We start from the raw sequence: 22935 nt of genomic DNA, 5'->3' as shown, positions 1-22935 counted from the left end.
CGCTGAGACGAATCGAATCGAAAAAGTTGACCTAAACCACGGATGGAAAAACGCTTATCTCCGGCTCAGCCGATCACTCAGGCTCGATTAGGAATATGAACCTTCAACTTCACCTTGCATAAAAATCTCGTCATGTATATATTCTGCCTATTCACGCGTTACATGCCTGATAACTTTACGATATTGCATACCTCTTCATCTACCTAGCACACTGGTACACAGCCGCATCTCAGTGCTGAGTACATTTCTATCCATGTCCTGTTGGCACCGACGGTGCTTTACGGAGAGCACAGCAACTCTAACACTGACCAGATCACCTCCAACACCGTGCACATCCTCAGCCAAGCGGTGTACCTAGAGCACCCTGACAGTAAGATCGAGCGGATTCGAGCATGACACATTCAGCGCCTCAATGAGGACTGTCAGGAGATCCGTCTGAACATCGAGAATCTAAATGAACGTCTGGCATCACTTGAGCGAATGCGACGCCGGGAGGCGAACAGAAACAGAGCAGCTTCCGGGAGATCAGAATCGAAGCGAAACCAAAGCACCCATTTACCACTGTATGTGGACGGCCGTCATGCAGAATGTATGGCGTCGAGTGTGGGTCAAGGATGAAGGCAAAAGATGTCACAAAGGACTACCAAACTCCAGAGGCCCTGCAAGAATGGACTGGCCGGGGGGGCAGAGCTGGCCAGAGCGACTTTTGGCCAGCGATTTGACGTAAGCGATCGTGTTGGCTGCTGTCGGTTGTGTATAGTCCTGGAAGCTGGAAGGACCGGCGGTAGACGAAGAATTCTAGTTCATGATGGAGGTCATCTCTTAATTGATTTCACGATGCATAAGCAGTCAGTGCAAGTCCACCAGAACCGGTCAATGCCGATGAGCAAGTAGGCCTGGGCAAAAGGTTTAAGATGGCAAGGTCGTCTATAAAGCCCATGGGTGGTGATGTCGATTTCTGGCAGCGCGCTGTCCCTGATTTTGCAAGGAGAACAGGAGGCCTCAGAGCTGTAGTTGGAGTAGTGGAGGTCATGAGTGCAAAAATCAAGTACGGTGGTTTAATTTCCAAACAACTTTGCACTCTCGTCCGTCGCGCCCCTTCGCGTGGTTGACCCATCACGTTTCTAATACTCAAGGAGGCCAGTAGCTAGAATCAGAAGAAAACAAGAATCAAAATCAAATTGCAAATGATGGTATATGTACTCTATGAATTGGTAAATGGTAACTTGGAAGTTGGGGATTGCAAGGTAGCAAAGACGTGCAAGGATGTCGGTTAATAATGGTGAGTGAGAAAGCGGAGCGACGAAATGAGAAAGGTCCTCAAAGGAACGAATAATGCTGTATGAGTAAGAAAAGAGGACTTCAATGGCTTTGAAAGATCAATAGCACCGTGCTTGTGAAAGGAGAGCCTCTACTTCAGCGAACGACCACAACAATAAAGCAAGTGCAAGCGAAAGTGCTCGCCGACCTTTAGTGAGCACTCGGGTCAACACGACCGAAGGGAAATATCATCCAATCGATGAGGTATGATGCTCACACATCAATCCGGAAGCTCATCACCTGTGGTAAATATGCAGCGCCTGCAAGATCAAGGACATGAACATCGTCGAAAACGTCGTGACCATTGAACTGTGCGGACGGATGTCAGCATTTGTAAGACATCCTGGTTCGAAAGAACAAAGTCGACTAAAGACTCACCCCTCCAAAGACGAACAATCTGCTATCTGCAAGGATCGTCGCGTGGTATCCGCGCGCGGAAGGGGGTTTACCTTTCACCGTTCGTGGTTCGTATTGGAGGTTCACTGTGCTCAAGTGTCAGTTCGTTTTGCATCAAAGTTTGAAACCATAGGCGTGTGCTCACCAAGGTTAAACAAAACAATTTCGTCTCTATACGCCCCGCCATCATGTCCGCCCACGATGAAGAGGCAGCTTCCAACTTGCGTAGAGGTATGCGAAAGCCGTCGGTGAGAGAGGGGGAGATTAAGACGGGTCCAAACGAGAGTGTCTGTCAGGAAAACAAGCTTGATAGTCAGGACTGAAAGAAAGAACAGACGCAATGCAGGGCCCAAAATATTATATGAATGACCCACCAAGATGTAAACACCATACATCTGAAAAACATTCTCTACCATCGCTCCCTCCGACCACAATCATCACATTCCCTACCAAATTGGCAGTGTGGTATCCTCTCGGTACTGGGGGCTCACCCTGTGTTTCGACGAGGGACCAGCGAAGCCCACCGCTTGCGCCTGAACCGCCAAATGAACCACCCCCGTACGAGTACGTCTGTTTAGATACACTTAGTAATGTGAGGACGCTAATTATTAAATTAAGAAACTACACACAGATTGTGAGGTGGGATCTAGTCGAGAGACATCAAGCGTCCATAAATCATTGAGGGCTGTGAGGCCGTTTCCTCCCCCAAAGACGTAGATTTTACCATTGTAGAGGACGGCGGTGTGGGCACGACGCGGTGCTGGGTGGAGAGGCCTATCCGGAGGATTCTGCGATTGCAACTCATGGCCCGATTCAGCATTCTGCGACGGGGATTGGGAGTGAGGAAATAAGGGACAGAACCAGGAACGCGTAGTAGTGTCAAATATATACGTGCTGTCGTAGTACACTGGGCCTTGGCCCCCACCGAAAACCACAATTTTACGGTCGACGAGAGTAGCAGTATGGGCGCGGCAGGGTGGTGGTACGTCACCAAGGGTGTCAGGATGTGACCAGTGCATTGTGTCTGAAGACCGTGATTCCATCAGCACCTCACAGATAAAACATGAATCAGAAAGAAGAGTGACTAACCGGTATCAAAACAGTACACATCCTTCCAACAGCCCTTATCATCACATCCTCCGAACAACCATGCAACATGGTCTACAAGCGTGACCGTATGAGCCCTGAACGCACGCATGGGAAGCATGCCATGAATTGGAGCTCGTGACCAGTACGGTGCGGTTGCAGGTGCAGGGGGATCGTCGGAGTGCGGCAGACGTGGGGTAGCGCGAACATGCTGTGGGTTTTTTGGAGGGTATTTACCTTCCTTGGCAGACGGAGAGGAGGCACGCCGTTTGATGGAGGAGGTGATGGATTCAGCGGGAACCGCAGTGGATGAGTGGCGTAAAGAGGAAGGTTTTCGAGAGGAGGTGGTGCGAGGAGTACCAGGCATTGTCGGGGTTGGTGTACTAGTTGATGTAGAGCCCGCCGTTGGGGTGTTCACGGCAGAAACAACAGTTGTTGGTTGTCCACCAACGTTAAACGTGGACGTTGAGGCCGTTGCCTGATGAGCTGGGTGTATATATGGTGAATGGGTACTGCCAGTGGTGCTACTAAGCCGCAGCGCTGTCGAATGGGAATCATCATGAAGGGAGAGCGAGCTCATGGTATCGTTGTCGTCGTCGTCCACTGGCGCGAAGAGAAGCGTCGACACCGCCGTTGAATATGTCGCAGAAACATCTGGATTGGTCCTTTGCCGTCCCCGCTGTGCCATGGCGATGTATACAAGTGATCAACTCGTGAGAATATATTTGGCTGCAGGTTGCTCGCCTACTAAAGGGAGTAAGTAGTAACATTTTACCATCATGACTCATAGACAACTTGTATGTGTAGTTTCATGCACTAACTGAAATTACACGCTACTAGGTGAGACTCGGAATACTACTGCGATCAAGCTGTGCATGCGTGCTGATCACCGTTGAAGTGATTCAAAACATTGTATTTCGAGGCCACAAGTATGCACAAATCTCCCTAAGAGTACACTACGGCGCCGGCGCCAACCCCCGACTCGCTTGTTCCTGGCATGTTTTGTGTCCATCGAATTAAACGCAAACCAGCCTTTTTCTTTCATTTTGCGATGGCAAATGGCTGCTAATTCTATGTGGTTCTACTGTCAATGCATAATGTTCTTCGGCTCGTGCTACAGACGACCAACATCTTCAAGGAACAGTCTTGCTAAGCCAAGTGGTAAGCGTAACAGGCCGGAAATCTTCTGTTGCAGATCCGAAACCTGCCGACAAATCGTCTTATCACACCTTGACATTCACTCAGACAGTTCTTCGGAGGTTCAAACTTGCATCTCAACTTGGGGAGCATCCTGGCCAAGGCAATTACCACAACGGAATCGAACTCTGTCTCTCTTGGACTGCACAGGTTCGAAACTTTCTCTCCCAATACACCTTGACAATTCACTCATGGATAATTTCCTCAGAGGTGCATTTATCTAGTCTTCGCCAAGTGGTTACCACAACAGAATCAAAATCTCTTTCCCTTGGACTGTGCAGGTTCGAAACCTTCTGACAACAGATTTTTTTTCCATCGCAACGAGCCTTGAAGATTCTTTCATGGACGGTTTCCTCGGAAGTTCATCTTGACTGGTCTTAGTTACAGCAACGGAACGAGGATTTGTCCGACTTTTGACAAGAAGATTTTTTTCCCTGTCAGAACACGCCTTGAAGATTTACTCATGGATAGTTCCTCAGAGCTGCATCTTCACTGGTCTTCGCCAAGTGGTTCCCAGAGTCAAATCTGTTTCTCTTCGACTGTGCAGGTTTGAAACCTGTCGACAACAATTTTTTTATTTCTATCGGAACACACCTCGATATTGACTCATAGATGGAGGCTCGTCCTAACTGGTTTTAGCCAAGTGGTTACCCCATCAGGATTAACATCTGTTTCTCCTGGACTGTGCAAGTTTGAAACCTGCTGACAACTGTTTTTTTGCTCTCGGAACACACCTCGACATTAACTCATTGACAGTTCCTCAAAGGTTCTTCTGAACTTCATCCTGGCCGAAGTGGGTAACGCGACAGAATCACAATCTGTTCCTCCTGCAATGGGCAGGTTCGAAACCTGCCGAGCATGTGGTTTTTTCTATCAGAACACACCTCGACATTCACTCATGGACGACTTCCTCAGAAGCTTATCTTAACTGGTCTTAGCCAAGTGGTTACTGGAACAGAATCCAAATCTGTTTCCCTTGGGCTGCGCAAGTTTGAAACCTGCCAGACGACAGGTTGGTTTTCTCTCTGAACACACTTTAACATTCACTCATGGATGATTTTGTCGGAGGTTCATCTAACTGGTCTTAGCCAAGGGGGTACCGTAACAGAGTTCAAATCTGTTCTCTTGGAGCTGGTTTGAAACCTGCTGGCAACATTTTTGCAGTGTATAGATCCTCGGGGATCCATCTTAACAAGGCCGAGTCATTTTGCCAAACCTCCTTTGTATGTGATAGTCTGTTCACGAAAAATAATTCACCCTCATGTCTCGCGAGAGTCATCTTAGAAACATAAGATATATCCCCAAGGTGTGTACGTGCCAACCATGTATTCTCGACAGGCCGACTAAAACTGTTGGGATTCACTACTAAACACAAAATATTTAAAGGGGCCGGAGGACGGAGCAGTGTATACAAGCTAAGGACAGAGTGAGTCTGACGGTCAGGAAAATGGTGTAACCTCCCCACCCTTAGCTTTCAAGTTATTCTCGGTCGCATTGGATGAGTCCAAAGGAGTGTCCATCGATGAGGCTTCAGCGAGGCTGGAAGAATTGAAAGTGGTAGACCAAGTCATATTGGCCTGATGTTTGCGTACACTCCTGTTTTATATCGATGCCGAGGAAGAACAAACGATTGTTTACTTTTGATTCCCGTAGCAAAACCCAGGTACCGGACGGAGATGTTAACAGAGAGGTCAATGTGAAACTCTAGGATACCTCATAACGGAAAGCTCGAGACACCATACAGGAGTGGCCTACCGAGCCATGCATAACGGAAAAAGGGACTCAGCGAGAACTAAATGGCAGGCACAGACAATTTGACAAGCTTCTAAGGTGTCAAATGATTGTGACCGAAAAGACCAGAACACAAGTGTATTCAACAGAGGTTTTGGGAGATGGGAAACCGATCGTATTTGACAAGAGCCCTCCCATTGCATCTACTGGCCTCACTCTCACTGACATGGTTGGAAATTAGTCTTCCTGGCTTTTGGTTTCCTGACTTGCTAAATTGTTAGTGATCGGGGACGGTAGTGGATCTAAGACTTGGCCATATTTTTGCCAGCTACTAATGACTTGCATTTCTTTGCTGTGTGCACGCACGACTTTCACTGTCTGCCTTGAAACCAGACGACAGTTCATAGCTAACTCCCTACAGTCATCAGACAGTGAAAGACATGTGTATGGCGGGAGTTGATACAGGTCCTCGAGCTAACGTGGGAGGGCAAGATATTAACTGGCATTTTCCGGACGAGGATGAACGCGGTGCCGATACCCATCTCTTTGAATAAAGATGGTGAACTCACCGCATGCAGTTTTCAACGTCTCGTCGAGCAGAACTTTCGAGCTCTGCATTAATCCATTTATTCGGCACACATTATAAAACAGATAGCGAATACGGCTGTGTTAAGACCCTCCGATTGGTCGCTGGAATAAAGGTGAATAGAGGGACAAGTCCTTGAGTGGGCTACAGTACAGTTTGCAATGGTTTACTACCAGACCAATCGATAAAACGCAATTTGCCGGACGAGTCCTCCACTAATGTGGGAGTCGGGGATGGCGGCCCTTGTCACAATTGTCGCAAGGCTTGCCTAGAGCAGGCTACATGCATACCAAAGTCGTCCTCAGCTAGCAAGGGTGTATCATAGTGCAAAGGCCAAGGGACGTGTACTAGCACTACTGGACTACTGGTGACTCACCACCAAAGTGCCTTTCACTTCCGCACATTGCAACCTCCCTCGTCCCTCTCCGAGTCAAATTGGGTCCATATTTAACTTCATGGGTGCATTTTTTCTTAGATGCACCCAAGTTAAGAAGATCACGTTGCGAATTAGGATCGTCATTTGGATGAAGTTAAAAATCGAACTGTAACAGTCAACCGGGCCTACGAACGCGGCGCCCTGATAACATCGGCGGTCACCAAACACAGGTGCGTTTATTTCTGCGCTCCTGTCGAATTCTGTGAAGGCGATAAGCCACTCTTACTTACCAAATGGACCTATGATCTCCCATGAATCTGACACAAGCACTGGCCGAAGCAATATGTAGGTGAAAATCTCATCGTAGGGTCGTAGGCCTTGTGATCGGACCTTGGGTCTATTTCAATACTATCAGTAGCTACCCCAGAAGGGAAGGTACGTCTGCATCAGATTCCGTGTCGTTAACTGATCAAAAATTGACACATGCACATAAACTTAGCGAGCTGATAGCGGCTCTGCCATGAACGTGCTGAGATGTGCTAGAACGTGCTGTCACTCTAGGCAAACGGAGATAAGTGCTTCGAGATATTTTAATAACTGAGCTGTAAATAGCGAGGGTGCGGAACCATGAGTTGAGCGCTACGCACACCGTATACGCGTCTAAATACAACCTCATCGTTATCTCACTCATCTTTTCCCTTGAAGGCAAATCGAGTCTTACCAGGCCGTCTATCGGCAACGCTTCAGGTAGCTTAAACCACTCAATCGTCTCATTGGAACGCACAACTGAACCTCCGGTACCTCTTATCATGGGGGTAAAGCGGTACAAACGCGTTATCTTATATTCTTATTTCGACACTGACTTTTCTGGTACTGACAGTTGGTGCCTAGATCAAACATCTCCACTGCGATCTACTTCGATCCCTGGCTACAACGGTGCATTCGCACGGAATCGGATCAAATCAACTGCAAAAGGTCGAAAGTTGCTCGTGGGGAGTCCCCCCTCAAAATGCTATGATGCACGCACCCTCCACGTCTCTTTGGGTAACCCTCGAGGTCACGAAACACTTAATTAGTCGATTATGATCCAACAGGTGAAATACACGGTCCCGAATACAAAGGTAACTGGTTGTGGGTTATTCACAACCGTCTGGTAGACATGTTTCATCAGGCTATTTTTTGGACTATTTTTTTCCGCAGAAATCGCTATCACTGCCTCTCACCTGACGGACCCCCAAACAGTTCACAGCGTAGCACAACACGCGGTCGATCCGCTTCAAAGGGCTCAAGACAATTATTTTACCCTCCCTTTTCGGCACAGCCCTTGTTGTCGCGGGGGCATTCATCCGTTAGTGATGTTTCCGCACCCTTGGTCGCCTTGTTATATTCAAATCAGTGTCCGCACGGGCCAACAGTCTCTCGCAAATGAATCATGCGCCATCGTACGCCATCGGAAGTTCTTCTGCAGTTCGTCGGCCTGTTGATCTTGCGCACATCGTGGACCTCATTGCTTTCATGCTCAGGTGTTCTATACTCTCTAGGCTAGAGTTTTGGGAATGCCTGTATAGTGACATCGCCACTGGCGTGGAGAACAATTGTTATGATAAGCCTCGTACGTCGGATTCGTGAAGTCGTGAAGTCAATCTCCAAACACGGGTGGGAGAGGTAGTCAGATACCGGCTCATACCTGACATCCACTAAACCCATTGCACATACCATAATATACTGCGTGATGTTGCAGAATATTCTCAATAAGATTACATAGATGAATACATCCACTACAGTATGTAAATAAATAGAGGCGCCGACGGATGCAAAGTATGATACAGTCTGTATGTGCACGTCCAGTAACCTGCATAACTCTACACTACACGTACAAGATTGGCTCTCACTGGAATCCGTCGTACCCTTGACCCCACTGCCCATGCATCCCCATGCCGCCCATACCCATCCTCGAGTTTCCCATCCCCATCCCCATACCCGGACCTCCTACCCCCATTCCCGTATTCCCCATGCCCATACCAGCCATCATTCCATCCTCCCAAATTCGATCACCATCCCCTACCCATTGGAATGCAGCACCAGGCATGTCTCCCATTCCCATTACTCCCATGTTCCCTATCCCCATCATGCCCATGTTTCCCATTCCCATCCCCATCATGTTCCCGATGCCCATGCCCATGTCCATCGGCATCCCCATCCCCATCATTGGAGATACCATCATTTGATTTTGGGAAGGCGGACGACGGGAATGTTGAATGTTCATGTTGGGGTCGGCGTTCATATTTACCGCATTCATGCCCACCCCAGCACTCCCTACACCCACGCCTACGCCACCACTGATGGCGACCCCAACTCCGCCACTCACACCTGAATTACCAGAACGCATAGGGGATTTAGGGCGGAGAGCGTCAATTTCCTGTGAATTTGGCACGACACACTTCCCCCCTGCGAGTGAAGTCAGGTGTCGAGTCGCTTCCTCCCATGAATCCTTGCTCCATGGGTGCACGGCATCGCCTTCTGTAGTCCGCGCATGCTCCCCTACTTTAGCCCCATCGCTTGCAGTCAGCACTGTGACCCACCCGCGGCGGAGGGACGAGCGTGCTCGCCCAAAAAGCTCAAGACGGCGGGTGCCGAGACAGAAATTTTCTATAAGGGTATACATTTCGGGTGGTTTGCGCATTGGGTCGGCGGTATCACCTTCCCAGATGATGACGTCAGTATCTGCGAACTAAATTAGTGTCTAGTTCTCCAGAGGGCATGATGTATACATCATGAACGAGTGTGGACAATAAAATGATAAGAACCGCAAGTACAAAATGGGCTCACCAATGTTGCAGTGAACAAACCAGCTGTCAGTCGAGCGACGTACCGTACCGCGAATACCCATGAGGCAATGCTGTTTTGTGCGGGTCAGAAGAGAAGTAGTAGGTGGATCTGTCTATGTAAATAGCGTTAGTTTACAGATAGATAGGTACCGGGTAGCTGTGATGCGTACCCCTGGCCCGCGATTGGTCGTATTGTTGGTTTTTACCCATACAACATCCTCACACCTGCGGTAGCCCCACTTAGCAAGGACCTCGCGACCACGTTCGAGACCTTCTCCTGCGCCACTACCTACCCACATGAATACAAATGAAGGGTCGGCCGCGAGAGAAGGCACAGGAAGAGCTTGAAGATCGTCCCAGCCAAAAGATGAGGAGAACGGGGGGTCTAGAAGGATGACGTCGAACTTTTGGGGATGTAATGAAGAGAGGTGAGAAAAGGAAGGAAAAATGGAGGTGTAGCATGCGCGTCAACAGACTCCTTTTTCAGGCTGAGCAAGCGCTGCTGCTTTGGGTATCTGCAATTAACATGAGGTCAGATGCAAAGCAGCAGGTAGCGGACGCACTCCTCAAAACGGCGGGAAGGCTCCGCACCGAGAACCCGATTTTGCGGCCACTCACCGCTGTCGACGTACCGCTGCGAGTAGTCATTGCGGATCGTTTCTTCTTCTGGGACATAATTTGCGTAGCGGGCGACCCTCGCGCGTTTTGCAGGATGGAGATCTTGGCGTTGTGGGCGGGTACGAGGAGCAAGTTGGGGTGATGACGGTGGGGAATGCAGCGGTGATGGTGCAGGAGAATCAATTAATGGGAAATTTACCAGATCGTTGGGTGCAATTGCGAGAGCACGAAGCTGACGTCGATGTGCCCGTTGTGAATTGCGCACGTATGTGAGTAGCTCCCGATGGGACGTGAGCAGACTGTTTGCAGAGTTCAGTACATCCGTCGTGCTCGATACTGCTGCCGGTATGGAGTTAATTTCTGTCATGACTGTTGACAGTGAGTGTATGGTGGTTGGTCCAAGCCTTGTGTCTGTCTTTGGAGACTTGCCTCTTTTAGTATATTTGATTCGGATCATATTAATATTTTCTGCAGTGCTACGTCCCATGCTCCTCTGTCTGTTTTCCCTACAGTACTACGTTTCGAAAGTCGAATAACTACTTTCTTTGAAACCATGGGGAAGGCGGCCAAGTCTAGCCGCAAATTCGCGGCGAGTGGCAAATTGAAGCAGGCAATTCAGCTCGCGGAAGAAGCACCAGCAGATGCAGAAGAAAATTCAAGGGAGACGTGGGGCACACGGAAAGGGAAAGCAACCGGCCGTTACTGAAGCGGAGGGTAGTGAACAAGACGACGACGATGATGAAAAAGAGGTTAAGGGAGTATCTAAAAAAGCAGGGAAAGAGTCAGTTGATTAATTGCCATCTCATCTTTTGTCTGAATACTGAGAATCCTACTCCAGTGCGAAGAAAATGACTGTCGAGGACTTGCTCGGAGCAGAGTTTATGGATGATGACAATGATGCGGAGGAAGATGAGGTAGGACCGTTATTATTTTCTTCACTCAGTGCAATTCTGATACGCGCAGGATGATGCTGGAGGCGATGAGTTGGATACAGACGAAGATGAGGAAGACGTAGCAGACGACCAGTCCTTTGCGTCTGTAGATGATCTTGAGGGTGAGTGCCTACACGATTCTTATATGCTTTGCTTACGCTGTTGTAGATCATGGCACAAGTCACATGCTTGAGCTCGCACAACTCGCGGAGAAGGACCCTGAGTTCTACAAATATCTACAGGAGAATGATCGCGAGCTTCTCGAGTTTACTACCACTCAAGAGGGCCGCGATGAAATGGATGACGAAGATGATGTCATGGACGGAGACGATAATGAAGAAGAAGAAATGGGAGAGGAGCTACCTATTCTTACTACTACCATTCTCAAAACCTGGCAAAAAGCCCTCCTTGAGGTGAATTATATATCTTTCTTTCATCATACGTGCACTGCTGACCCGATGGTCACAGCATCGTTCCCTGCGAGCCCTCCGCAAACTGCTCATTGCGTTCCGCTCTGCAGTGCATATGAATGAAGACGACCAGGTTCTTTTATGGCGAATTGACAATGCCGCAGGTGAGCATCGCATCCTCGTGTATCGCAATTTGTAGCCGAATTGGTTTTTCCGACAGTGTATACAAAGCTTGTAACGACCTCCCTGCGGTATACGCCAATTGTCCTAGCCCATCACATCCCATATAAAACACTTCCGAACGGTAAATTGTGTGTCCTTCGATCTTTCCATATGGTCTTGCCCTGAAATATTCCGTCTACCATCAGTAAACAACCTTCACAATCTGCAAAGCAAAAAGCGCTGCAAAAACTCACTCTGTCTTACTTCAACAATGTGGTTCACCTCATCCCTCAGCTCACCGACCCGGAGACATTACGACTCGCGCTCACAGAGAGCGCAAAGATCCTCCCTTACGTCGTCTCTAGCCGTAAGGCCGTCAAAACGTACTTAAAGGCGAGTCCAAGTCTACTGTGTTCCTGCTTAAAATCCTTCATTACGACAGTACTTGTCTTCTGTTTTGCCTTTTCGCCCTTCTATTCGTCTTTGATGAGGCTGACCCCGACACAGAAATGTCTAGAATTGTGGTCCACAGGTGAAGATGACGTACGGATAGCTGCGTTTCTCGCTATCCGTCAACTTGCGTCTTCCACTGATGACTCTATCGTGGATCTTGTGCTCAAGGTACGCGAGACTTTGATGCCTGCTACTTCTCCTGGTGCAGACCAACCTTACAGAGCACTTACTTGGCGCTCGTGCGTGCGTGCAAGTCTACGAGCACCTATCGACTACCATCCATTACGCTCATGAAGAACTCCGCATGCGAATTGTTTTGTGTAGACCATGGAGCAACATACCCGCATGCATTTGGGTACATACGCCAGCTTGCAATACTCCTGCGTGGGGGCATGAAGACAAAAACAAAAGTAAGTAAATCCTCGTGGGTAGCTTGGGCGGCAGATCTGACGTCTTGTATCACCTTCAGGAGGCATACAAACAGGTTTACAACTGGCAGTACGCGCATTGCGTCGACTTCTGGGCACTTGTGCTGGGCCGCGCGTGCGATGCACATGCGGAAGCCAAACGAGGGGGGCAGGAGAGCGAGCTAAGGCCACTGATCTACCCACTCGTGCAGGTCAGTCTGGGTGCAATCAAGTACGTTTTCCACGTATGGTTTTTCTTGTGCTTATCTCCTTCGCAGGCTCATTTCGAATTCACGGTCGTATCCATTCCACTTACACATCGCACGCTCGATGCTGCATCTGACTCGACACACACGTATTTACGTACCGCTAACACCTTATCTCCTTCCTATAATTTCATCTACCCTCACGGCATCTGGCAAGCCCAAGTCATCCACGCTGCGCCCTTTCGACATGGAAACGCATATACGTGCTCCGGCACAGTACGTTAGGACACGGGTATATGCAGCGGGGCTTGTGGAGGAAACGGTATTCCTTCTCGCGGAGTGGCTTGGCAGCGGCCCAGTACATGGAAGCGTTGCATTCCCTGAACTGATCGTGCCCATCATTGTCACACTCCGCCGAACACTCAAAAATTGCAAGGAGCTAGGAAAGGAAGCCGGAATGGTAAAGGGCCTTCTAGAGCGAGTGGAAGACTGTGCAAAATGGATAGACCAGTCACGCTCAGGCATCAATTTCGGCCCAGGAAAAATGGATGAGGTCGAACAGTGGGAGGCCAACGTGGAGATAGAGGAGTCACCCCTGGGAAAGTACCTCAAAGTGCAACGAAAGAGTAGGGAAAAGCGCAAGAGGATGATCGATAAGGTACGTGTATCTCTTTGCCCTGGTGTGGATACTCCTGATGTCGTCACAGGCCAACAAAGGCGAGGATGAGATCTTAGAAGACTAGATTGGTACGGGCATCTTGCAGCCTGCCTACCTGCCGTTAATTATTTTGACACAAGACGCCGAATGGAATGATAATCAAGGGGCCGCTTCCCCAATTGGGTCCTCCCAGAACGCGAGAGGAATAGTATTGAGCCTCTGTCCGCGGAACAATGATCGTTCTTCACTTCTTTTCAAAGGCATTCGGCGAGGACCGAAGTCACCGTCAGCGTTTCGTTCCGCGTTTTAATTTCCGGGACGCTCTCCACCTCCACAATGCTTGCACAATACATACCCAATTTCATCCTTCCATGGAAAATAACTGTCTTAACGTGAGCGGTATCAGCCGTCTTTCGTCGATCGCGCTGTGCCTCGTTTCAATGTTTTTGAATTATGAGATCCGGCGAGGACCGAATTGATGTTACAGCGTTCTGTTCCGCGCTATGACCTTCTGGAACGACAAGCTGGCGCTGTTCTACACAACAGAGCATGCGGTTGCATGACCCCGATTTAGCTTAGGTTGACTTGCCACAGATTTGTCCGCGATGAAGCGGGAGGTTCGTTGGTTACATATCCCTTTGGACTCTCAGGAGACATGGATCACATGGGGTTTATTTAATGAGGTGAATTTGAAATATCTGAGTCTACAAAGTCGCGAAGCGGAATTGTTAGCGCCAAATATAACGACAGCCAGAAGTTTCACCATAAAATTATGGCAAAGTGATGGAGATATATAAGTCTAAGCCTGGATGGATCGGATGGATCCGAGGACATCAGAACTTGGAATGCTGATTCGGTATCGTGCAGACCTTGGCATCTATTCTCAGATTAAGATATCATGTAAGGCCCTTTCTATACATACTCTGAGCTTCTAGTGAGTGACAAGCCTTCCGCTCCACCAAGCGCGGAACAGTAGAAAAAACTCACGCGAGGACAACTGCAGTTCAGCGGAAACGAGAGGTCACAAAGGGGTTGATATCTCATGACTATTTCCATACTCCAAAGAAGACCTTCCACCAAGGTCTCCCGGCACCTCTTGCACTTCTTTCATATCCTTCCACAAGCCGTTCATAGTGCCTTGGCATAGAAGCCGGCTGAAGTGTTTTTGCTGACAGTGCGTACTGAATGCGGAAGGCGTAGATTTGACAATAGTCCGTTAATCATGCATGAGAACACATGTGGTTGCACTCACCCTTGTCTGTATGGCATTGTCCCGCAGTAGCTGTGCTGCTTGGACAGCCTCAGAGGTTAGCTTAGGATGCGCAGAGAGGGATTTCAAGAAGTTCTTGAGTTGGATATTTGGACGAAATGGATCAACAGGCCATGATGAAGCGATACTGGACAGCTTTTGTGTCGCCTTGGAGGCAACCATGGCAGTTCAACTTCTGAGATCTAGGGTTGATCATGACAATTAGATGGTCCCGGCATGTCGCGTGAATACATACTTTTCGACTTGGACCTTTGTACTTACTAGCACTGCAACAAGAGGACCGACATCAATTTTTCGCAAACCTACGACCTAACGTACTAGGCACTCCGAATCGGACCTTCAATCTTGTGCAAACCTTCGCAAACCTTCGCGGGAAGCTCCAAGTTCATTCAAAGGGGTTTTGGTTCATCGTTTATGGTATTTTTAAACCCGTCCAACAGTAACTGACAGTTACTGGCTGCCGCATCGCTTGAGGATCGGGAGCGATTTGGAGCTATTGCCAACCCTTCCCGGTCAGCATCCGCGGCCGGATTTCGGACACACAGCAAACGTAACGAAAAGCAATCCAGGGCGATCAACCACATTTGGAGTGTAATGACAGGAGCAGACACCTCATGTGGAAGTAATCGGTGCTACCCTGTGCCACCATTCTACAACGTGCGACTCGTAAAAGAGGAACCACTATGACATGGATATCCCACATCCTGTACGAAAAGGAAGACCAAGATACTTGGAATTTCCCCGAATGGTTATCGCTTAAAAGGGAAGGAATCAGACACCTCTGTGCGAGGTATCATGGTGGGCCATTCGGCTGTCTGCACTCAAGACGCACAAGATTCACTGACACATCATGTCATGCCTCGTACATAAGTGGCGCAGAAATCACCCTGTGGTTTCTTACTTGTTCTCGTGAGGGGGCAATTCCCATTCACGGACGGTCACACAGGTTAGCCGATTGCATTATTACCAAAAGATCGTCATCGACAACCAACCTATCAGTATTGATAATCCGTACTCACAGTGGACGACAGCGCTGATGATATAGACACCAGCCTGGGGCCTGACTTGGGTTTGTGGCAGCTACCGTGCTGGAAAATCCCACTGGTGTCTATCTCTGATTCGAGAGGATGCTCGGAGTCATAGCCTTTTCCGGATCTCATCTGATTACGGGCTTCCGTCTACAGGAACCGTTGCAATCACCGTGATTTTTGCCCATCAGGTATTCTTCCCCGGTACAAGTAGCAGCCAAGCAAGTCCCTTCGACAGATATGGAGTCATAAATAATGTATGTGCGAGAGCTCGTTATTCTGTCTTATCAGATTGGTAAGAGAATAAATTTGATTACATTTGTTGATGACGTAGTACCAATACTCAACAAATATTAAATAATATATTTCACTGCGGCAAGTGGTCATAAGTGAGAAGCCCCATTGAGTGTTTCGGATGAGTCTACTCAAGTCCTCGTGACCCATGCGTAACTCAGCCTACTGTATAGTGCTACTAATGCACCGTGTGTCCGAGTCGTAGCCTATCAAGTCGCCGTCAACACTCGGTGGCATAATAGCATAATCTCCAGTTGAATTCGAGTCAACGCGCCCATCACTATCAACATTTGTACATCTCTAAGACTGGACTTCGCCGCTCGACTTGTTCGTGGTCACGAGCTTAGGTGGGCGCTAGTTTGACGCTTGCAGTTCGCTTGGTCGGCACCTGCACTGCCACGCCAGGCCCAGTTGTCGTGTTGAAGGTAAGACATACTTATTGCCTAGCTCCGCTCTTTTTTTCGCTGCTTTCAACATGGGCTGCTGTGGGGAGTCAGTCAGTGCTCCTGACACTCAGTATGCCAACAGAGTGCAACCAGTGAACAATGGTATCATTAGCCAGCAGCCTGGTCCTCATCCAGGCGCTCAACATCACATACAGCCATTTGCAGAGAAACCATCATTGCTCATCCCTCCTGGGCCTTCTCCACCTCCACAAAGCTTTCACCAGAACAACCGGTCGATCGATAACACTCCTTGGATTCACACGCCCTCACCACCTCCCCCAGGCCCGACTTATTCAGCTCCTTTGAGTCCAAACCTTCCAGGAGTACCATTGACACCACCCCCAGCTACGTATGTTTCTTCAGGACCGTCAATTTCTACTGGGTTCTTTCCGCCTCTCTTGCACCCTGACCCCGTCCATGTTCCACCAAGGAACAACAATGTCACACCCTCTATATCCACTGCAGTAGTTTCAGCTAGGATTGATCCGGCACCTTCAAACGAGGGGAAAATGTCGATTTCTATTGACTTCGGTGAGTACTCACATTGTTTCTGGCAAAGTCTTGTCCTGACTTGAATTCAGGGACTACCTTTTCTGGTGTCGTGAGTTAAGATGATTCAATGAAGGCTTTGCAGCTCACGGTTTTCATCGCGAATAGGCATATGCCTCGTCTCGAATTGCGTCCGGGAAGATACAGCAAATTCTTCATTGGCCCGGATCTTTTGAAACTTTCCGCAAGGTGCCCACGTGCTTGCTATACGATGAACATGGTCAAGTTCTTGCTTGGGGACTAGAAGCGAAGAACGCCAGTTCCATGCCCGGTACTACGCGATGTGAATGGTGGGGATTTTATAATGGGCCAAAATTATCTGATTCAGATACTTCATTCAAGGTTCAAGCTTTTTCTCGAACCACGTGCTCTTCGTGATGAAAGTGCGATTGACCCTCGACTACCCCAATTACCTGTTTGTGTCATCCCCTCATCTTATGGCATCAAATTTACGGTATTCTAGCCTGGTAAAACAGCAATGGATCTCATTATCGACTTCTTATCGTGTCTGTGGGAGTACGCTAAAGAACAAATTACCCGTGACATTGGTGCTGTCGCAGATCTCAGTCAGTGACCACATCAAAGATATGGATACCCTAATTTATCCGTTGTTCTTTTAGACACGGCTGATGTGCTCGTGACGTGCCCGGCAGCCTGGGACGCTAAAGGATGCGACATGATGCGCGAAGCTGCCATTGCCGCAGGCCTCGTGCAATCGGCTCATGCAGGTGATGGTAACTGGCGCGACAGGCTGCGTATTATCACGTACGATATCTTTTGTGTGCTCCCCCCCTTCATTCAGCTCACTTATTTTCAGCGAACCAGAGGCTGCAGCTGTCCACTGCGCCAGACTTACGGACCTGCACAAGCTCAAGCCCAACCAGAATTTTATGATATGTGACGCCGGTGGTGGTACAGTCGTACGTTTTCTTCTGATGAATTGTTTCACGCACCTGATGCATTCTGCGGCAACAGGACCTCGCCGTCTACAAAATTATTGGGCAAATGTCTAACCTCGAGATCGCCGAGATGTGTGCTCGATCTGGAGCCAATTGCGGTTCCCTTTTCCTCGATTTGCGATTCCGAGAACTCGTGAAAACTCTTTTAGCTGACCATCCTGCTCATTTGGACGCCGCTAGTCTCGCCTATTTTATGCATTCTTTCAGCCAAACCGATAAGCTTGCATTTAGGGGCGAGGGTGACGATGGTTATCGAAATTCTTACCCTCGGATTCTCACGCTTATACGCACTATCTGCAGATACATACTTCAACTTCACATGTTTCAATGTGCAGGATCCCCACGATTCTTCTGTTGGACTGATTAATGGAGAACTCGCGATTCCAGGGAATCTCATTCGCCGAGAGGTCTTTGATCCCGTTGTAAACCAGGTAAATTTTGTCGTGAAATTTTGCTATTTTCGCTAGGGTCATGGTATTTTGACAGGTACTCGAAATGATCGAAGAACAGTCGAAGAAGGTAGAGCAGCGTATCGACGCCCTGCTTCTCGTGGGAGGCTTCGCTGGGAGCGAATACCTCATTAGACGAGTCGAGGTGAGTTTACACGAGTGAAGTGTCATGGACGACTGATTAGTTCTTACACACCCTCGTGGGACAGGCGCAATTTTCGGGGAGAATCAAAGTCATCGCTCGCCCTTCTGACGCCGACACGGCTACAGTGCGAGGTGCCGCACTGTACGGACTTTCTCGCAAATCAATTGTATCCACTGTGATCGCTCCACGGTCCTACATTATGAAAGTGGGTGTTCACACTTTAGACTCTTTATTAGCCTGTTCTGATTGTGTGCCCAGGTGAAGCTTCCCGCGGAACCAGAGGACTGGGCCAAACGCCCTGCATATATCAAAGAGAATAATGCGAACATTCCTATTTGTGACAACCGGTAATGACGGTTCATGGCTCTCCGGCGTAATGTATTGATTACCGGACCTAGCTTGCAATACTTGGTCATGAAGGGTGCTATTCTGCGAAAAGGGTAACTGACGATCTGCTTCAGAGTGATCTCTTGTTGACCTTGTCTTGTTCAAGCCAAATATTGAGGACGAAATTTTGGTAAGTGCCCCAATTAAATTGGCACAGCTGGACTTTAGTTTAACTTGCAAATGCAGCAAATTCTCGCAGGATGGACAGGGTGCGATGCAGCTCTACGTTGATCATCATGATACTGATAGATACGCAGATTGTATCTTCGTAGCGGTGTTGTATACTTCCGACTCGGACAAGATGATGCGATACACTGATGAAGTATGTGGCGTCACGGATATTTTCAGCGTATCACTGACCTATACTTTATGAAGGGCGAAACGGTGGAGCTGTGTAGATGGACTGTTAATCTAAGTTCTCTGCCCACATTTCAACAGAATGCCAGCATACCGCAGCCAAATGGGTTCTTCACAGGCTTGTGGTTGTAGTTGCTTTTGAAAGACTTGAGCTGATCTTTGTTCGCAGAATTCGAACTTGGTCTGGAGATTGATAGTGCGGAGGTGCGGGGTGTTTTGTTCTACGAGGGGCAGGAATGGAGTCGAGTTGTGTTTGATTTCCTCAATTGATTGGCATGGTGACTGCAAGTAAGACTTTTGCTTGAGCCAGAGTATTATTAATGTTTATGATGTGTTCCTGGGGGTGACATAAAGCTGGAACGGAAGAGTCGAATTCCCGTGGGAGAGCGGCAAAAAATTTGCCAACGCAACGACAACGGAAATGTAGTAGTGTGGTTTGCTGTAAAACTATCAAGGAGGTGCCTCTATATTGACAGCCATGTGGGATTCACGGCCGATCCTGAGGCGGTGATTGAATTCGCAGGTATGTCGTCGATGATCAAGCAGCTTTATCTGTCCATGTCAGATCCGGGGACTGGTCTCACACGTTTTCTGCCACGGGGGCATCAGAATCCTCCGATTTGGCCGCAAGTGTAATAGCCTGTGGGTGAGGAGATCCTAAAACCCGATCTCGGATTATGTGACCTGGTGCCTACATTGCCTTCGAGCGTTACCTCCACTCTCGTCCACACTCTGCGACATCCGGTCATATCCGTTTATCATCGGAGTTCCCCGACCTGTCTTACAGAGGATCGGGTTGACATATGAGTCGTACCCAAAAACTTATAAAGCCTTTGCAATGCATGGCCAATCTCCTCGCCATTTGTCCTCGCAATGTCGACGCCGACATCGATGCTTCACCTTTCCTCTATTTCTCTCCCCCAGCTTTATGACCTACTTCACCCAATAACAGTCCCTTCCAATGCCAAGTTCACCAATTGGAGTCGGACATTCACTTGTTCCCCACTCGCAATTTTCGAGCCGGCAACGGAACTTCAGTGTGAGCTCATTCTCGAGCTCGCGCGGCGTGAAGGCAGAGTGGTCCGAGCTGTCGGAGTCGGTCATAGTCCCAGTGACCTCGCCTGTACCACTGGCTACATGCTACGCACCACCAAGCTCGACCGGCTTTTGGAGGTAAGCATAATTTTAGACTCATTCGGTTAAACTTTGTTTCAAATCCCCGACCCACTGGCGGAAATGTTCTGGCCATTCATCATTGGTTTATCATTAGCACGTAAGCGCGTAATATTAATGCTGATGTTGAATTGTTCAGATCCATGCAGATAAAAGATATATCGTCGCTCAGGCCGGAATTACACTTGATGCACTCCATGCCGAACTCGCAGTCCATGGTCTTGCCATGATTAATGTCGGCTCGATTTCCGACCAGACATTGGGCGGTATCGTCACGACCGCTACCCACGGAACAGGCATCAACTATGGCGTTATTTCTACGCATGTCATGGGACTGTCATTGTTGCTCGCGGATGGATCTCGCGTGTTCTGTTCTCGCCAAGAGAGGCCCGATCTATTCACAGCATCAATATGCGGATTGGGCAGCACGGGCCTTATCTTGACGGTTACCCTTGAAGTGGAGCCCGCATTTCGCCTCAAAGAGGTCCAACAAACAATCCAGTTTCATGAATGTGTGCGAAGCTTGGACAGCCTCGTCACTGCCTCTGAGCATGTTCGGTTCTGGTGGTTTCCAGCTGCGGATACCATGCGAGTTAGTTCTGCCGATCGTACCGTAGAGGTGAGTTCCTGTGCTCAGCTTATCTACACTTCCAACGTAATCCCCTCCAGCCACCCAAACCAGCGGGAAGCTGGCTCTGGCATTCATTGATCGGTTTTCACGTGGTGCAATTTCTACTTTTTGTGGCAAGATTCATCTTGCCATTGAACATCTTTATCGGTCGTTTTGCATCATGGCTGGTCAGCACCAAAGTAATCGCGATCGATGATAGCTTCCGTATCTTTAACATGGAATGCAGAGTGGGTAAAGCATTTTTTCTTCGTCCCACGTTACTGACTCCATTGTAGTACCCGCAGCACACTACCGAATGGGCTATCCCCTACGAAAATACGAAAGCCTGTCTTCATGATTTGCATGATTGGTTAATGCGCGAATTCTCTGACCCTAATGGTCTCCGCCCCCATTTCCCCATCGAAGTTCGATTCTCTGACAGTGACGATATCTGGCTGAGTCCCAGCAACGGACAGAGGACTTGTTGGATTGGGATTGTCCAGTTTAAGTGCGTCTCTTATTTTATCTTTTCTGCACTTGCTGAGACTTGCCAAAGACCCTACGGGTTCGAGGTCCCGTACAGACTGCTGTTCGAGCGTTTCGAAGCCATTTTGTGCCGTCACGGCGGCCGTCCTCATTGGGCCAAGGCACATCACCTCCGCCCAGAAACACTTCGCACATTGTATCCTCGATTCGACGACTTCACCCGTGTACTTGTGTCGGTCGACCCTCGTGGGATGTTTCGCAATGAGTATGTAGAACGCCACATATTTGGCAAGACGGGCCCAGGATACCACAACAGAGTTTTCAAGCGTCATGCCCCTTCACAATGATATTACAACAAGTTTTCAGTTCCGTCACACTTACAATAAGGCTCGTCATCTCGTATAACCTATTCCAAGTAGATTAGTTCGGCGAATTACTGCATCCATGGAACGTGCTGGCAACGTATTATATTCTAGTGTTACATATCACGTTACTCATACACCTAGTTGTTGCCTAATCGACTCGCTGACCAGCCTTTCATATTCCTATGTGAAAGGGTTATGTTTATGAGATATGTCATGATGTGAATTCAGCGCTCACTAGTTTGTTCTCCCGATACAATTTGCAACAGTCGATGTTAGCGCCACTCTCCAGATTTGGTTCTATCAAGTGAAGTTCAAGAGAAGGCCAGAATGAGGATCAGATCCGGTGAACGTACCGGCAAGCATGGAAATAACACTCAAGATCACCTTCTCAACGCTCTGCACGGGGCTCCATCTTTCAGATGCTTGTTCATACATGGTAGGGTCATCCCCGGGAGTGTGGAGGATCGATATGCAGACGTTCCCATCCGGATAAACTGCGTACCATCAGTACGGTGATCAAATACATTAAGCAGATGACTTCACTGTTCGGATGGAATAAGGAGGGTCGAATTTCATCTTGAAAGGCGATAGTGGATAGTCCTGTGGCTATGGCCCATCACTTGAGTTACATTTGCGACATGACATGTGATCTTACAAAAGTGAGCTTGGCGACAAAGACGCCACCCTCCTGAAATGCCAATTACATGATCTAGTACGCCTTGCGAAAGGTCGCGGAAAAACCTACAAATGGTGTGTCTTTTGGACCACAGATAAGCGCTTCCCAAGTGAAGAAGTCCGACTCTGAGATTGGCCCTAGAAGTCAAATTGCGGGATTATGTCAATGATATATCGATGCTGTTGTTGATATATGTACCTGCGGTGAACATCCCGTCGGGCGAGCCTGGAAAGTTGGAACCCAGTGAGTGTCAACTGTATCATTCATAAGACGCCAAAGTATCAACCTCCTGAGGTCAATTGCTTGTACTCTGTCATTAATCGTCGTAGTGCAGTTGCACTACTGCCCTTTGTATTCATGGTGAGAAATTCAAGT

The 22935-nt window shown here is 48.6% G+C and overlaps 7 protein-coding genes across 7 annotated transcripts; 3 read left to right on the top strand and 4 right to left on the bottom strand.

The window, feature by feature from the left end:
* Nucleotides 1-1036: 1036 nt before the first annotated feature.
* BJ212DRAFT_1354394 (uncharacterized protein) lies at nt 1037-3543 on the bottom strand. The gene is made up of 6 exons (XM_041335627.1): nt 2806-3543; nt 2346-2740; nt 2091-2286; nt 1862-2005; nt 1699-1802; nt 1037-1629 (listed from the first exon to the last, which is right to left on the bottom strand). Exons 1-6 carry the CDS (start codon nt 3488-3490, stop codon nt 1534-1536), a joined length of 1620 nt encoding a protein of 539 aa, XP_041193023.1. The 5' UTR covers nt 3491-3543; the 3' UTR covers nt 1037-1533.
* Nucleotides 3544-8421: 4878 nt separating this feature from the next.
* Nucleotides 8422-10547, bottom strand: BJ212DRAFT_1587584 (MT-A70-domain-containing protein). Its single transcript, XM_041342411.1, has 5 exons — nt 10153-10547; nt 9926-10035; nt 9691-9905; nt 9522-9633; nt 8422-9416 (listed from the first exon to the last, which is right to left on the bottom strand). The coding sequence occupies exons 1-5, from the start codon at nt 10503-10505 to the stop codon at nt 8581-8583; spliced, it is 1626 nt and encodes a 541-aa protein (XP_041193022.1). The 5' UTR covers nt 10506-10547; the 3' UTR covers nt 8422-8580.
* A 232-nt stretch (nt 10548-10779) lies between these two features.
* On the top strand, nt 10780-13451 carry BJ212DRAFT_1446922 (Noc2-domain-containing protein; the record flags this gene model as incomplete). The annotated part of the gene is made up of 12 exons (XM_041338318.1): nt 10780-10919; nt 10977-11052; nt 11102-11192; nt 11239-11483; nt 11539-11644; nt 11701-11791; nt 11849-12035; nt 12150-12263; nt 12317-12505; nt 12565-12734; nt 12781-13366; nt 13416-13451. 12 exons carry the CDS (start codon nt 10780-10782, stop codon nt 13449-13451), a joined length of 2031 nt encoding a protein of 676 aa, XP_041193021.1.
* Nucleotides 13452-14064: 613 nt separating this feature from the next.
* On the bottom strand, nt 14065-14938 carry BJ212DRAFT_187780 (uncharacterized protein). The gene is made up of 5 exons (XM_041342585.1): nt 14872-14938; nt 14619-14818; nt 14354-14547; nt 14236-14289; nt 14065-14171 (listed from the first exon to the last, which is right to left on the bottom strand). Exons 2-3 carry the CDS (start codon nt 14796-14798, stop codon nt 14413-14415), a joined length of 315 nt encoding a protein of 104 aa, XP_041193020.1. The 5' UTR covers nt 14799-14818; nt 14872-14938; the 3' UTR covers nt 14065-14171; nt 14236-14289; nt 14354-14412.
* Nucleotides 14939-16129: 1191 nt separating this feature from the next.
* On the top strand, nt 16130-19517 carry BJ212DRAFT_1503097 (actin-like ATPase domain-containing protein). The gene is made up of 19 exons (XM_041341592.1): nt 16130-16506; nt 16560-16935; nt 16986-17005; nt 17062-17243; nt 17296-17368; nt 17417-17519; nt 17574-17718; nt 17771-17873; nt 17929-18160; nt 18213-18343; nt 18399-18506; nt 18571-18711; nt 18765-18853; nt 18905-18946; nt 19000-19023; nt 19080-19102; nt 19151-19215; nt 19269-19372; nt 19420-19517. The coding sequence occupies exons 1-19, from the start codon at nt 16504-16506 to the stop codon at nt 19442-19444; spliced, it is 1989 nt and encodes a 662-aa protein (XP_041193019.1). The 5' UTR covers nt 16130-16503; the 3' UTR covers nt 19445-19517.
* Nucleotides 19518-19855: 338 nt separating this feature from the next.
* On the top strand, nt 19856-22039 carry BJ212DRAFT_187543 (L-gulonolactone D-arabinono-1,4-lactone oxidase). Its single transcript, XM_041342584.1, has 5 exons — nt 19856-20423; nt 20563-21042; nt 21093-21281; nt 21330-21541; nt 21590-22039. Exons 1-5 carry the CDS (start codon nt 20124-20126, stop codon nt 21864-21866), a joined length of 1458 nt encoding a protein of 485 aa, XP_041193018.1. The 5' UTR covers nt 19856-20123; the 3' UTR covers nt 21867-22039.
* On the bottom strand, nt 22014-22919 carry BJ212DRAFT_1446918 (ubiquitin-conjugating enzyme; the record flags this gene model as incomplete). Its single annotated transcript, XM_041338317.1, has 6 exons — nt 22014-22064; nt 22120-22181; nt 22238-22378; nt 22626-22697; nt 22759-22785; nt 22847-22919. The coding sequence occupies 6 exons, from the start codon at nt 22917-22919 to the stop codon at nt 22014-22016; spliced, it is 426 nt and encodes a 141-aa protein (XP_041193017.1).
* Between the last annotated feature and the right edge of the window lie 16 nt (nt 22920-22935).

The sequence above is a fragment of the Suillus subaureus genome (assembly GCF_016647635.1).
Source record: "Suillus subaureus strain MN1 chromosome Unknown BJ212scaffold_16, whole genome shotgun sequence".
In the NCBI taxonomy this organism is placed as follows: Eukaryota; Fungi; Basidiomycota; class Agaricomycetes; order Boletales; family Suillaceae; genus Suillus; species Suillus subaureus.
This window is presented reverse-complemented; position numbering and strand designations above follow the sequence as displayed.

Coding starts and splice junctions, on each gene's coding strand:
- BJ212DRAFT_187543 (XM_041342584.1), top strand. CDS start 20,124: ATGTCGACGCCGACATCGATGCTTCACCTTTCCTCTATTTCTCTCCCC. Junction 21,043..21,092: donor CTGCCGATCGTACCGTAGAG/GTGAGTTCCTGT, acceptor AATCCCCTCCAG/CCACCCAAACCAGCGGGAAG. Junction 21,542..21,589: donor ATTGGGATTGTCCAGTTTAA/GTGCGTCTCTTA, acceptor GACTTGCCAAAG/ACCCTACGGGTTCGAGGTCC.
- BJ212DRAFT_1587584 (XM_041342411.1), bottom strand. CDS start 10,505: ATGACAGAAATTAACTCCATACCGGCAGCAGTATCGAGCACGACGGAT. Junction 10,036..10,152: donor CGCAATGACTACTCGCAGCG/GTACGTCGACAG, acceptor TGTTAATTGCAG/ATACCCAAAGCAGCAGCGCT. Junction 9,417..9,521: donor GTTTGTTCACTGCAACATTG/GTGAGCCCATTT, acceptor TTTAGTTCGCAG/ATACTGACGTCATCATCTGG.
- BJ212DRAFT_187780 (XM_041342585.1), bottom strand. CDS start 14,798: ATGGTTGCCTCCAAGGCGACACAAAAGCTGTCCAGTATCGCTTCATCA. Junction 14,548..14,618: donor ACAATGCCATACAGACAAGG/GTGAGTGCAACC, acceptor TTCCGCATTCAG/TACGCACTGTCAGCAAAAAC.
- BJ212DRAFT_1503097 (XM_041341592.1), top strand. Junction 19,216..19,268: donor TGATGCGATACACTGATGAA/GTATGTGGCGTC, acceptor TACTTTATGAAG/GGCGAAACGGTGGAGCTGTG. Junction 19,373..19,419: donor AATGGGTTCTTCACAGGCTT/GTGGTTGTAGTT, acceptor CTTTGTTCGCAG/AATTCGAACTTGGTCTGGAG.
- BJ212DRAFT_1354394 (XM_041335627.1), bottom strand. CDS start 3,490: ATGGCACAGCGGGGACGGCAAAGGACCAATCCAGATGTTTCTGCGACA. Junction 2,006..2,090: donor TGTATGGTGTTTACATCTTG/GTGGGTCATTCA, acceptor TTTTCCTGACAG/ACACTCTCGTTTGGACCCGT. Junction 1,803..1,861: donor AATTGTTTTGTTTAACCTTG/GTGAGCACACGC, acceptor ACTTGAGCACAG/TGAACCTCCAATACGAACCA.